At 32.7% G+C, this 15,945-nt stretch overlaps 1 protein-coding gene across 4 annotated transcripts; it reads right to left on the minus strand.

Annotated features, from left to right (window-relative positions):
• Positions 1-750: 750 nt before the first annotated feature.
• Positions 751-15,790, minus strand: LOC120774554 (ubiquitin-conjugating enzyme E2 H). Of its 4 annotated transcripts, none has more exons than XM_040104287.1 (2): positions 15,598-15,790; positions 751-2,939 (listed from the first exon to the last, which is right to left on the minus strand). In XM_040104287.1, the coding sequence occupies exon 2, from the start codon at positions 2,582-2,584 to the stop codon at positions 2,033-2,035; it is 552 nt and encodes a 183-aa protein (XP_039960221.1). In that variant the 5' UTR covers positions 2,585-2,939; positions 15,598-15,790; the 3' UTR covers positions 751-2,032. The 4 variants fall into 4 exon arrangements, with proteins under 4 accessions (XP_039960221.1, XP_039960219.1, XP_039960220.1 ...); XM_040104285.1 differs by having other exon boundaries at positions 15,437-15,790; XM_040104286.1 differs by lacking the exon at positions 15,598-15,790 and adding an exon at positions 12,846-13,058.
• Between the last annotated feature and the right edge of the window lie 155 nt (positions 15,791-15,945).

The raw sequence follows: 15,945 nt of genomic DNA on the forward strand, positions 1-15,945 counted from the left end.
ATTTAACAAATGAAATTATTCTTACAAACATTCAGTGCCAGTTTAAATGATTGCCAATTGTGCTAAAATTGCACAAAATTTAACAAATTAGTTAAAATATGGCAAAATTTTTTGAAATTATCAAAAGTATTAAAAAATAAAATAAGCAAAACTCAGTACCTCAAACAAATATACCTCACTATAGCAAGCTCTTTACCTATTACTACAGCAATAAAGAAAATTTTATCCATTGCATCTTTTAGGCGCTATAGTATGAATTTTCATATGCGATAACATTTTTAGAGAAAGACGTAATTAATTTTTTTACAGTTTTTCCAATTGTAAGCATACTTTTTGGAGTCTAGCGGTTAGTTGTTGTATGTTTTTAGCAATTTTTTCAATAAAGTTTAGACATTTTTTAGTTTATCTTTAGTAAGAAAAATTCAAAATTATAAAATTATTCTGCGCAAGTCGAAAAAAACATGTGCAAATCGTGTCGAAAGGTTTTAAGAGCATATTTGTAGCCGTACGAGTTTTTCCTTCTCTTAATACGATTTAGAATTTTCGAACCAGACTTGAAAAACCAAAAATTGTCGATCTTCAGCTGTTGTGAGTACATTTAATATTTAGTGCTCTAACCAAACAACAATAATTTAAATATAAACGAGCGTGAACCCTTAAGGGCGTAACATGCTTTTGCTAGTATATCAAGCTGCAACCTAGTGCTTGTTAAAGACATCCTGCATTTCGCAAAAAATAACACAAAAGAAATATTTTTAATTTTGTTTAATTGTTTTTTAATCTATTTCGAAAGACTTAGAATAATTGTATGCATCTGTTTGGTTTTATTTATATTTTCTCTTCTTGATTGTTGTTGTTGCATTTTGCCAACACATACCAAATCAAATATGCAAGAGTATACTAATTAGATTACAAAAACAAAAATTAAAAAAAGCAAAACAAATTAAAAAATCATTAATATGAATGTTTTGAATGGCGACTTACGAGTTACAAAAAGGATCAGAGCTTAAAATTATAAAATTTGCCAATATTCCAAATGTGCTTAAATTTACAACAATTGAATCGAATTCAAATTTGACATAAAACATAGATTTCCGTTTGTGTGCGCAATGTGATGATTGTTATATGTATGCATGTAGCTGTAGATGTTGGTTTTGTTGTTGTTGCCTTTGCTGCTAGTTTTCCTTGTTTTTATTGGTTTTGTTGATATTTTGCGCTGTTGGTGCTATTGCTGCTCGCGACTGTAAGCTGCATGTTGCCGACTTTCAGCAGCAATCGTTAGCAGTTGTTTTTATTGTTGTTCATTGCAGTTATGTGTTTTTGTTGGCCAGAGCAAGGATCATGCGCTGCATCGTTGGTGGTGTGGCTCCACTTGGGAGCGACGTTATACAGTTAAATTGAATTCTGACATTTCGCAGCTGGTATTATTGTTGTTGTTGTAGCCACACGCTGCCCACTAACTGGCAGGCAGGCACTTAGCCATTCGGCTTGACATTGACATTGGCCTTGTTTTTGCTGGCACAACTCGTGGCTGGCTGGCTTGAGTGTGTTTGTGTGTGTGGGTGTGTGACAATGTCAAAGTTTCGGAATTCTGCACGTTGCTTGTGTTTTTGTTCTTGTTATTGTTGCTATGCAGCGCTTCAAGCTGCCTGTGCCTGGCGCGTGGCACCCGTGCTCCAATATTGTTTATATGTATGTGTATGCACGCACACAAATATACATGAATATCTCGTTTAACGGTTTTCGGTTTTCGGTTTTCAAATTTGTTATATTTCCTCTTCATAATTCATTATATATGTACGTATGTATGTATATTTTGTGTTCTTTTCACTTGCTTCATTTATTTTAGTTGCTAGGTAGGATTGTAGTATGCACGTATGTATGTGTGTGTGTTTGTTTTAAGTTTACGTAGTATGCGTGTGAGCGTGTATATGTATTTGTATCGTTTTTTTGCTTTTATGTTATATTTTTGTATTTGTTTTTATTTAAATGTAATTCAAATTCATATAATTAGCTTAACCATAAACCGATATTATAACTCCATATCACGGGCCTCGTCTTCACTATAATCCGACATGCTCGATTCGCTGTCGCTGCTCTCTCGCTCCTGTTGCGCCGCACGCAACGCCTCCTCGGTGGCATAGCGTTGCACATAGTCGGCCACTTTGCGATGATACTCCTCCGGTTCGTGCAAGTACAACGCCGCTGCATCACGATTCAGCGGATCAACCGGATTCGGATATGTCAGCAATTGTGGTAGAAATGATTCGAATATATTCGAGAGATCATATAGTGCGGTCCAAGCCTGATTGATCACGTCCAGGCACACAGTGCCGGATGATTCATCGATATTCGGATGGTATATTTTATTCACGAACCCTATACTTGGCGATTTGAATGGATAATTGTCGGGCAGGTAGACGCGCACCTTCCATACGCCACCCTCATAGGGTGTGCCATGTGGTCCGAAAAATTTCACATGAAACTCATTTAGGCCGCCCAAAATGGTCACTTCGTGCTTGGATTCAATTAGCTTGATGACATCATTGTCCATGCGTCGCTTACCAGCGCTGGGTGAGGACATTTTACAACAACTTTATTGTGCTTCCACGTCACCGTCTACACCAAATGCACCAAATGTCAAGGTCGCCTTCGCCCGAAGCTCTTCAGTTGATTTCTGCAGCCAAGTAGTGTGCGCTGGGAAAGTCGTTGTGGCGCGTCAGTTGTCGTCTATGACTTCGGCTTGTGAGTGACAGCTCGGAAATATTTATCTAACTGTATGTACCGCTGCCGCTCCAGCTGAAAATGAGAAATCGGTGCAATGGGTGGGTGGCCAAGACAAAGCAACAACAGCTACAGCAACCGATTTCTCAGCACGTGCCTCAGATAAGCCCTGCCGTTGTAGTGGTTTTAGTTTGCTGATTTTTGTTGTTGAAATGCTGCAATGAAACAAATGAAGAAATGTTGACTTATTGAAGCAAAAAACCAAATGCTAAGCGTATGTCAAGAGAAATTTCGAAAATATTGAAACAAATATACAGTGAGGAAGCGAAAGGAGTCATGTGGCAAAATGTAATTTTGTATAGAGAAAGGGTATATTAAGGATGAGTGTTTGTGAGCTAATTGCGCCCAAGAATATAATAAATATAAGGAACGGCGGAATGTGGGAACAGTGTTGTTTTCATAGTCTATGTTGAGTGCATGGAACTTCAAATACTTTAAAAAGAGAGACTTCTTAGTGATAGTTACGCATCCAAAATACTTTATACAATGATGAATAAAATATTTTACAATAAAATACTTTTTTTAGGTTAAAAATAAATTTTGAGTTTAGTAAAGTTTATACATTTTTTTTGAGGTTAAAAAATGAATTTTGAGTCCAGAAAAGTTTGTAATTTTCTTTTTTTTGGTTAATACATAAGTTTTTAGGTTAGAAAAAATGTACAATTTTTTTTCAGGTTAATAAATAAAGTCATCACATCAATTCAATATAATAAAGGTGATATCCGATATACATTTGACAAATCTTTATCAGTATCAGGCAGTACATTTGAAATGTTTTATTTTTTGGCAGAAGGACTCTGCATATAATTAGTTAATAAAGTAGAAAAAAAATATTTTTTTTTTGAATTATGTATTGATTATTCCTCGAACAAAAAACGGCCGATTTCAAATATTTTTTTCATATGAAATGTTAAATATGTTACTCAAAATGTCTAGCATAGACACATACGTACGCGTAATGTAACGCACAAATTGCATATATAAATTAGGGTGGGACAAAAACGTTTGTTTCTTCTTTCGCTTGGTATTTAAAAAAAAAGGTTGATAGACACCTTTAAGTAAGACTCTCATACTTAGTCTTCTCAAAAAGTTAGGAGCGAGATATGACTTTTTCTATCTGATAATAAGGAAGAAATAAAAAACAGTTGGGCGGAGTACTTTCCCGTTACAATTAAGAGCTCATATTATAGCCTTTGTTAGAGGTGTCTATCAACCAATTTTCCAAAATAAAAACGAAAAATTAACATTCGTTTTTTACCCCTCCTAATGTATGTGTAGGATGGATTTTTATTATTCCAAAGATAAATATTTTACAAAGATTTTGCGAAAATTTCGAATTCATTTTCATTTCCGGCAGGCGATTGAATAAAAGGTGCTTCTGCGTTGATAGCAGAACTTCTTAAAGGACCGTATGAAGTAAAAAGAAAGAGTGCGTGTTTTAATTCAGAACATAAAGTAGGTAATGCACTAAAAAAAAAGATTGGAAATTTTTACAAAAAAAATTCAAATTTTTTCGTTTTTTTAAAGCTGTAATTTAAAAAAAAAAACTTAAAACTAATATATTTCGAAAAACTGAAAAACAGCCGATTTCGAAACCGCGAATTCAAGAGAAACGCGTTTCAAGTGACCAGGAGGGCGCAACTTTTGAAGAATGCATCTCCAAAACTGTAACTCGCAACAACTTCAGCATTTAGGAAAGTATTTTAGAGATGTTATAGAAATAAAAAAAAAAAATAATGACGAAAATCGATTTTTTGAAGCTGCGAAACCCATGTAACCGCTTAAAGTATGCTTTACAACACCACTCTACCACAAACTAATGTGTTTCTGCATTTAAATATTGTAACAATATTTAAAATATTTCGAAAAATCATCGAAATTGTCTTACATTAAAAAAAAATTGAATCTCAAATAAAATATAAACAATAACTTTTCAGCCGCATGTTGCACGAAATAGTAAATACGTATATACACACACCAACACTTGCACAGGCGCACGCTAAGCATTCGAAAATGGGGTCAAAAGCAAATGAGGACAGCAACAACAACTGCAGCAACGTTGTTACAACGAGGCCAAATCTGCAGCATTCAAATTGTATGTAAAATGTCAGCGCATGGCTCTTCATAGATGTATGTACGTACACTTGTACATATATAAGTGTGTATGTGTGTGCATTTGCATGCATGCTAAACGAAAATAAAAAATGCCTGCAAACACACACCAATACATACAAACAGCAGATTGACTTTGCAAAGCCACGCAGCTGCAATTATAAGTCAACTGCGAATCGGTTGAAAGGAAGAGAGCTAAAAATAAAATTTAAAGCATATTTATAGGCTGCGAAGCTTGTTGGACGAAGCAAATAAGTTTTTTGTAAACAAAAAGTATTATTAAAAATGTTTATGTAATAAAATATTATAATAAAAAAAGAATTATTATAACAACTTCGTGCCTTTTTGTGCCGTAAACGCAGAAAATAAGGAGAATACGTGAAATTATATAAAAAAAGTATAAGAAAAAATATTTTTAGAATTGAAAATTATTTTTCTTCTACAACACGTTTAAAATATTTTCTTTAGAGAACATAAATAAATGGCGCCTTAATTATAAAATTCTTACATACATAATTCTGCGAAAAATTACGCGCCTAAATTTAATGGCCGACAAGGAAAAATTTAGTTTTTCGAGTACATTTCATCACCTAAAATGCAAAATAACGTAACATCACTTTTTATAAGTTTGCAGGCGGAGGAAAAACGGTATAATAGAAACCACTCATATTGAAACAAAATTTGAGTTTTTGTTGTGAAATGGTTATATATTGGTTACAAAATGGTTATATATTGGTTATAAAATGGTTATATATTGGTTACAAAATAGTTATGCATGTCATATGATATAGTAAATCGTAAGCAATAAAAACTCAATTTCGAGTTTTTTTTGATGATACCTCGTTTTTCATTTCAGGTGATGATATGTATTAGGGTGCTTCAAAACAATTTTTGAATTTTTTTTTCAACTCTTACCCCGCAAATGTTATTGGCGGGCTTGAGGGAGGATTTTTGTTTGCCAATCACTAACATTTGAGGGGGTAAGAGTTGGAAAGAAAATTTAAAAAATTTTTTTGAAGCACCCTAATATGTACATATGTATGAGTGTTTTCACAATATAAAATCAACCCGTTATGGTTACAGTAAATATATTGTTGGCGATGTCGTTGTTGGTCAACGTGAATCACGAGGTGACACCGTGTCTAAGAATATCGCAATGCAAATGAGTAACTAAAAAAGTTGTATGAAAAAAAAGCAAAATGTAAGCGAAGAAATATAAATTTACATAAAAATGTAAACATAACCTGAAAGATAGCGAAACCGATAGCAATCAGAGGGAGAACAAATGAACTGATAAGCACTTACATACTTTTTTTTTTAATATTAAATATAGTAATTATTCTATTACTTTATATATAATTACATTTACTTATAAATTTTATAAGTAAATTTAACTAAGACTAAACCTATAATGAATTTAGAATTTTAATTTGACGTATTTTTTGTTTAGAAGTTGTCTAATTGAGCTTTTTCGAAATCTCTGATCGATCTCCATATTGATGACCATCTTGATCTTATGGAATCCTCAATAAAGGAACATAAAAAATTTTAGTGAAATTCATTTGTCTTTTTAAGACTGCTTTTTGAGAGAAGAGGTTGTCGAACCTTAAATCAGCTGATATTACTATATCCGCTTTTTTGCTCTTTATTTAATGCTTTATAAAAAGTGTTACAGTTTAGTTCAAATTTGCGCCGTTTCGTTCTACAATCTGTTTCCATCTACACGGCAACTTCATAATACCCCCCTCTAGCGGATTTGCCTTTAACGAAGGAAAACTCTAAAGGCCTACGGTGATTCTGTTATATCAAAAACACAAGCCTACAAGTGGTACAAAGCCTTCATAGACAATCGAGAGGTTGAGTTTTCCGATCCCGCATTCGTGGAGAGCTTTATAATTGCCGATGAGACATGTGCAAGTCAAGAATCAACAGAATAGAACCCGTTTTCAGTCGATCGAAGAGATAAAACGAAATTCCCTGAAGGATCTGAAAGCCATCACAAAAAGTGCTTATAAAAAGTGTTTCGAGGACTGGAAAAATCGTTGGCATAAGTCTATTACATCTGGTGGGGATTACTTTGAGGGCGACAAAATCAATATTGATGAATAATTAAATAATTTGAGTTTTATTTACGATTTCCGGCTACTTTTTTCTACAATGTGTTCTTTAAAGAGTTATATCCACTTGTGATTTTCAAAAAATCAATTTTTTTTGTATATAATATACATTGAAGTACATACTATATATTTTAGATTATTATCTGAAAATTTTTCTCACCGTCAGACACCTTTTTCGAAGGTCCTTCTGAAGATCGGACACAGCTTCAAGGGAATCAAAAATTTTTCAAAATGAATCAGCTATTATTAAAGCACATTAAATTCTGTATTTGATACTGATTCGACAAAAAAAGCTGTGATATTAATTACATGTGTGAGAGTGTCTCTTCTGTGGCACAAATTTTGGATGGCGGGTTTTAATTATTACGAAATTGCTCTATTGTTGCATTGCTATTTTATTTATATTTATAGTAATGATTAGATGACCAGTTATATGAGAGGCATTTTCGTGGAATACATTTCTAAATAATAAAGCAAACAAAGAAGTTTTAACTCATCAACATTTCCTTTTGTTGTTGCTGCGTTTTTTATATCAAGAAATGCGCAGTTAAAAAGATTAAGCAAATAACACTCATGACTGTAATATGTATGATTGAGCTGCTAAGCGCTTATATAATGAATCACGATAACTTTAGATTGGCAACGTGTTCGTGTGTGAATATTTTATATTATCATACTGCTGATGTATAATTGTTAAAAAACAACAATGGTAAGTTGATAATTAGTATAATAGGCGCTTACTACGCTACGCATAAATTACATATGTATATTAGGGTGGGTCAAAAAACACGAAAGTTTTTGGTTTTGCTTGGTATTATAAAAAATTGGTTGACAGACAACTGTAAGGAAGGCTTTCTAAGTATGTGGTTGTCTTACTATTATCTTCAAATAGTTGGGAGCGAGATATGACTTTTTCTAACTGATAATACGAAAAAAATAGAAAACAGTTAGGCGGATGACCTTCCTGTTACAACTCTCTCTACTCTACTATAGCCTTTCTTAGAGGTGTTTTTCAACCAATTTTCAGTGTAACAACTGAAAAATAAACACGGGTTTTTTACACACCCTAATGTATATATGTACCTTGAAATGACTATTTATGCATGAGTAATAATGCGGTTAAATACTCTTCAGTATTTGAAGTAAGCAAACATTGAAAATAAACAGAAATAATATAGTATTATAGTTATGTATATGCAATATGAATATATAGTGCATATGTATGTATATATAATACTGTGTTACTAATAGTAAATACATACATTTGCATATATCTGAAGTGCATCTAAGCAATTTATTTCTAAGCATTTCAGAAAATCTACAATGACAAAGGCCAACTTGTTAAGAGCACTACTGTACATGAGGAAGTTGTTGCATTTTTTGTTGGATTTTTATCCAGAATATCGAAATATAAAAATTTTTCAAATTTTTTTCTTTAGACTGAATTATCCATATTTTATATTAACGATAGACACGAATTATCTATATACAATATATCGATATACATACGAAATATCAATAATTTTTGTTATCGATCTACATGATATCAATATACATACATACATACAAATACAGACGATGACTTTATAGTGTAACAGTTTTCGATATTTTTGGAAAATTAATATAAAAATCTAATCGACAGATAGACTATCAAGTTAGAAAAAATATCTAGATATTTTAAATTTGAAAAAATATCTCGATATATGTATGTATGTACATACATATATGTGCATGCTATAATCGATATTATTTTAACAAAAATATCTAGGACTAAAATTGTGCTTAACAGAGAAGCCACCAAAAAATTCTTTCGACTCAACTGGAAGTAAATCGATGTAACGATCATTTTTTGACATCTTACATACAATTTTCTAAACACTTTCATATTCTAAAAACTACTGCAAGTTGAAAGCGCTTTCAATTACGCTCCTGTTGAGTTGCAGACGAAACACATTTGATAATATTTAATCAAAAACATCGTCGTTTGTCAATAAAGGTGTAGTAAATCCTCAAATTATGGAAAGAGCTACGCCAGACGCGCCGCGTTCTCAGAGTGCAACGCCACTGGGCATTCAACTTCACTGCGTGTGCATAGACACAAACACATCTAAATGGATATACATATATGCATGTGTATGTGTGTTTGTGTTTGTCTACACACTTTTACGAATAACAAAGTATTTACTTGCCTGCGGAGGCACTGTTCCGACAGCGTAGTGGGCCAAAGTGATTGAACTCACCCATTTTCTTTATAGTATTCTATAACGCACACTGCTCTGACAAGGCACAGATAAATGAAATAAAACAACAACACTACTAAATGCAAAGGGAGTAAATAAAAGTGAGCCAAAATAATAAAAGACAGAAAAGTTTAAATTCTGTACATATGTATGTACATATATGCACAGGCGTACAAACATATGGTCGCTAAGCAGCTGTAGAGACTGTTTGTTGTGGAGTTAAGTGCGAAGCATTGCAAAGGAGCAACGAACAAAGAACCAATTTGGCCAACGCGCAAGGAGGAAGAGCAGACAGACAAGCACACACAAGAGACAATTTATTATATACATACATATGCATGTATATATACAAATGTACATGTGTACATACATATGTATGTCGAATGTGGAATTATAGATTTGCAAAACAACTTAAAGAGCTCCATAACATGCAATAATTTCCATTATTAAATTTTTTAATATAATTTCTCAATTATTAACGATTATTGTAAATATATTGATGTGGGTGAGCACTTCATGCATTCGTAAAAGTAAATTATATATTTAATTGCAATTGCAAAATTAAATAAGGCACGTTTTATACGCTTGAATAGTCAGACGCAACAGCCCACGCGCCAGCAAAAGCTACGCCGCGAGAAAAATAAAAGATCGCACTCAGCTAACAATGCAGGGGGGAACGTAGTGCCACAAGTGTGCAACGACAGGGATGGATGTGCATAATCAGACGCTTTGATTTTAAGGCGGACAGAGGCGAAGAAACACGTTATTCTGCAATTAAAACACTTTTTGTGCCATTTATATTATATTTAACTTTATCATAGAATAATTATTACACTATTATTTATTATTTTTTTATTCTAATTGCTTACTAGTTTATTGCACATACATATGTATATATTTGAATCAGTTTTGTTTTTCTTCATTCAAATATACATATATTTTATTTATTTTTATTTTAACTGACACTCAGCTGTTTAGTACGCTCTCATGCTGATTTGTGCTCTCTGCTTTGGTGGTTTTGTTTTATTTGATGCAATTACTATGTACGTCAGCCAGTATTGGATGTGCATAGTTTTACTAAAATAATATTAAAAAAAAAGTATATTTTCCTATTTTTGTATACTTTTTTTGGTTTTTTTTTACTGTATTTTTAATTAGTGTCATAATAATTGTTTTGTGTTTTCGATTTAATTTTTTTGTTTAATGCAACCTACTACATAGTAACTACAAATGCCCTCCCGCTGTGTGTATATACATACATATGTATGTAGAAGTATATGTATGTATGTATATAAAACACGAATAGCATGCATTTGATTTTACTGATTTATATACAAACAGCAAAAACAAGATAAAACCAAAGCGCATAAGCACACACTGCCTCAAAAATAATATCAGAATCAGTCGAACAGACTTTGTTTTGCCTTTGATTAGTTTGTAGGGTTGCCAGGTATAGATATGTATATGAAAATGGGGTCTGAACTTCATTCATACAAGTATATACTATTTGATCAAATTTGACTCGGACTGATCCATTTGGAGCAGCGCGTAAATAAAGAAATTTCCTTTCATAAATGTTTTGGGGGTCTCGAACACAAGTACTTGAGTGGCACAAAGCCTTTAGTGAAACTCAACGAAAACTTGCTTCTTGCCAGTCTTCCACTTACCTCTAATATTGACGACAACATTGATAAAATTAAATAAACAGTGCTTGAAAAGCATCAGAGAAGATAGCAGAGGATCTCAGCATCTCTTATGGAATGGCTCAACACATTTGGTTGTTGTTTTGGGTATGAAACGTGTCAATTCAAGACTCATACGAAAAAACCTGAACCTCAGCAAAAGCGACGTTGAGTAGTGGTTGCAAATGAGTTGACCGGCAACTTAGCTAAAGACACTACATTAATCAAACGCATCAATACCAATGACGATATTTTTTGGATTTTTGAAAGCAACATCGAAACCAAGCAACAATCTAGCTAATGGTGTTCACGAATTGAGCCGAAATCGAAAAAAACGTCAAAGTTTGGCTAAAACAAGATGAAACTAATAATTTTTTTTATTACCGTGTTATGGTTCACCAAGAATTCGTTCCTCAGGTTCAAACGATCAATAAGAAACACTACTACTTGGCCGTTTTAGGCGTCTATGTGAAACAATCTGTCGTATACACCGAATTTGTAGTAGAAAATTCATTAATTTTTACTACGATTCTGCGAGGTCACACTCTGGCATGATTACGCCTGACTTTTCGGCAATTTCGTATTCGCCAGACTTGGCTCCTTGTAAAAGTTTTCTGCTTTTCAAACTGAAAAAACCGTTTCGAGTAACGCGCCATAGGTCCATTGAAGCCATTAGAAGTCAATAGCTGAAGAAACTGAAGACCATCACTGTCCAAGATTTTTTGAGATATCACTCATATTTTGCACAAGGCTTGTACTTGCTATATGCCTATATTCACTTCACAAGATCAGGCTTTTTTTGTGAAGGTTATTCTAGCTTCATTACAACCGACGTTAACGTTTTTTCTTGTTTAAATAAACTTTTGAATATGGAAAGTAGCTTGTAAATATGTGTATATATATTTTTGCATACAATAAAATTATTTTAAAGATAGGTTGACTAAATATTAATTCTCAGAAACATGTTATCTGGGAATTATGACAAAATACTGCAAACAACAGTAATGGTTTTTCCCAACGTATTTTCAATTATTGGCAACCCTGTACTTGGCTTAATCGCTGGGTTGGTCAACTCGTGTATTTTCCCTACTTGTGTGACTTTGTTGTTGTTCTCTTATTCTCTTGTGTTTTTTTTTATTTACTTTGCACTTGTGTTGATGACTTTGTGTAATTGTTTTTGTTTTTACCATTTTAGTTCTAAGTGTATTTTATTGTTTTCACTGCAGCTGCTTATGACAAAGCAATTAAAGAATGACTACAAATATAACGATGACACTGGCCTAAAATAAATATATGTATACTTATTTATAATCATAAACATTGCCTTAAAAGGGAGCAACAAATAAAATGTCAATAAATATACATACAAACGTATACAGAAGCAAGATTAGACGCTACTTATTGAGCATGGAAATAAAAAGAAATATGTATAGCATTTATGTATGTAGGTATGAACATATGTTTCTCTATGTGTGAAATATGCATTTAAAAGCAACAATTGCAAAGATTTAAATTCGTAAACAAATAAAGACAACAAACGCATGTATCACATGAAAAGGCAAGTAGGTATATGTGTGTACATGCGTGTGAGGTAAGTGGATTGATTATCAAATTTACCTACATACATATTTACACAAATATGTGTGTATGTGTCCATAGTTACGTGCAAACGCACAAACAAGATATGAGACAGTTCGCTCAATCACACAATTTGGATCACTCGCTTGCACACTCGCATTTATGAAATACAAAACAAACGCAACAAAGCAAACGTCAGCAAAAACACCAATTTTCAATTTTCATAAAATCTAATTTTGAACAATTTAAAATGCTATTTTAGCAGAGATTTCGATCATATCAGTCGTATACACAATATTATTTTATATTTTTTTAATTGAATTTTTTTTTACCTTTCAACTTTTTCTTTTATTTTGCTAGCCTTAGTTCTTTGTTTTGCTTTTAGGTAGAGCACACACTTCTTTGCTGCCGAGCAGAGAGCTAAACAACTTATTTATTTATTTCTGTGGATACTTAAAATGTGAGCGCACAAACTAGACTGGATCCACTGACTCGGAATCGCACTCACCTCGACTCGGTTGCGATGCACAGCAAACACTGAACTGAACTTTGCTATGCAGCGCTGAGCAACTGAACGTTTTGTGTATGCCCAAACCTCCATATTTCTGTAATTTTGTGTGTATGAATGCATATACAAACACACACACACACAACACATACATATGTATGTACATGCATTTGTACCTACAGATGTTTTCTATAGATATGTTTGACAATTTGGATGTCAGCAAATGCCCTGTAGGGAAAACTTAAGCTAAAACGAAGGTAAAGAAAAATATTGTTTACATAATAATTTTGATTTTTCAAACCACTCCGAAGTATATTTTTTCACAATAAACGACGATTTTGTTGGGAATTAACCATCCGTCAAAAATCAAAGTTTTGTTTATTCCTTCGGCGTTTACCTGTATTCACCTATAGTACTTTTTCTTGTTATTGAGATAATTTTAAAAAGAAAAATCTTCCTAACCGCCAGACAACCGTTTTTCGAAGGTCTTCCTGCAGATCGGTTACGGGATGAAAGGTCTCTAAATGTTTTCAAATGAATTCTCGATTAATAAAGTACACTAACTTCAGTAAGTGTTTTTTTTATTAAATAACTTGATTCGTCAGAAAAAAATTCAAACAAAAAAAAACAAGTTTTTTCTGACCCGCAAGTGAAATTCCCTGTTGGTCCCTCTAATTTTATAATTTTAAAATACCTAACTGACAGTTTCCGGATCATAAATATTCGTTTTTTTTTTTAATTTTAATGAACAGATTTTCTTCTTCTCGATAATATGGTACATATTTACTTTTCATTTAGATGCATGAAACCAGCTAAAGTTGGAGAAGTTATACCAAAACTGATACAAAGTACCACTTTGGAGACAGTCCAGTTCCCTACAGGGAGAGTTTTATATACAATAAAGATAGGTATGTAAATATCTTTTATATACATACATATGTATGTATGTATATGCGATACCTTTGTTACTTACATACATACATGTGTATATAAAAAACAAACAAAATAGAAACAATAACAACAACAAAAGCAATTCTATACTGGAAACTGGGGAAATGACGGAAAAGCAAATAACCAAGGACAAACTTGTAAGGTAGAAGTAAGAGAAAAAAACTAAACAAAAACAAAAGTAATGGAACAGCTCGAAATGAGCACATCAGCGTACATTCATATATTCGTAAATATATATGTAACTGCATTCATATGCGCCTATATAATAAAAAGGCTTCAAATTTCCCAACATAGCACCCAAAGAACAGCTGGAGGTGGGATTGGGGAAATGCCATTGCATGTGTGCGTGTGTGTATGAATGTATGTGAGCAGATGTAAACAGAAATGTTACAAGAGAAATGCGCCTGAGCATAGAACTGCAGCAGATAAACATTTGAGCAGCTGTTTTGTCAGGGTTGCCAAGGCCGAGATTTAAAAAAAATTAAAAATTTTTCGTGTGATTTTAAACTTTTATATGAAATAATATAATAATAATTGTAATTATTAGTCGCAAAAGCAAGCATAGTCGAAAATATGTTTATTTTTCCCGTAAAATCAATATATAAAGTGAATATTAAGCATAACAGAGCTATTTATTTAGGTATGCCAAAATATTTACATACCTACATATGTATGTACATATAACATAAGATAAGAAAGAGATGGTAAAAACATAGAACAAGGAAAACAACCAAAAACCAACGAAGTGATTACACAGCGTAATAAACGAATCGTGCGATAATGAAATAGAAAGCAGATGATAAAAACGCAATCTAGGAAAATATAAAAACGATGAGAACAAATGATGGGAATGACCAATGTAAAGAAGGGGAACAAAGAAAATTTAAGAAAATAAATTAGATTTGTTTGTTAATAGCCTGAATCCATTAAATATATTTTAAAATTTAAATTTCGCATTTATTGGTATGCTGTTTGTGAATTATACGCATTTATCAAACCAAATGCGTAGTAGTTTGTTGAGACATTAGACCATGTTGCTTCATCAAGGTATTTGTTAAGGGTAAAGAGAAAACCAATTACGACTTTAGCAACATAAATATGCGTAGTATAATATTTGAAGCATTGCGTGGCATCGTTAATATGCCATACTCCATACACCACAAGTAAGGCGCAAATGCAATTATACATATTTCCTCATCACATAAATGTCACAACTATTTTGAGGTTAACAAGTACAAACTGTTTTTAATAATTCCTTCAGAATTTGCAGCAAATTTTTACAAGAATGCAACGAATGACTACAAATTCAATCGATAAGGGGTTAAAGTAACAACCTTCCTTGTTTTTGTATTGCCCACCTTCAGCTATGACGTAGCAGTGATGGGCATATTCGTCGAGTGCACTCATCGGATACATAAAGTGGAAGGAGGTTGAAAACTTTGGTGGCTCTTTTGTAATACTCACTTGCAAAATTTATAATTTTTGTTGAATAGCTAATTAATAACCTTCTTCTGAGCACAAAACTTGTCTTGTGAAATCACACAGGGAATTAGCACTGATTTACACATTCACCCCAATTCCTTTCATTTGTTTTTCAAGAGTCTAATTTTGGAAAATTCTAATACCTTTATTTCAAATATTTGTTTCGTAGCGTCAAAATGCACGCAAATTATTCTTTCACAAATTTTATAGCTTTTACACAGTTTTATTATCAGTTAATTATGTTGAAGTTAATAAATTTTCCATAAATTATTTAATTTCATACAATCCCAAATCCACTTGCTCATCCAACTATTTCTATACACCACCAGCTGACAATTCTGCCAATACTGATTTTTCCCACTTCTTTTTGCTCAGCAGTTTTGTCTTCCGCAGTGTTGTATGTTCTCGTATCACAGAGCATACTAAAACTAAAAAGTATTAATAATTTAAAGCAAAAAAAAATATAAGAAATTACTAACGTTTAATCTATA

Source organism: Bactrocera tryoni, chromosome 4, assembly GCF_016617805.1.
Source record: "Bactrocera tryoni isolate S06 chromosome 4, CSIRO_BtryS06_freeze2, whole genome shotgun sequence".
NCBI lineage: Eukaryota > Metazoa > Arthropoda > Insecta > Diptera > Tephritidae > Bactrocera > Bactrocera tryoni.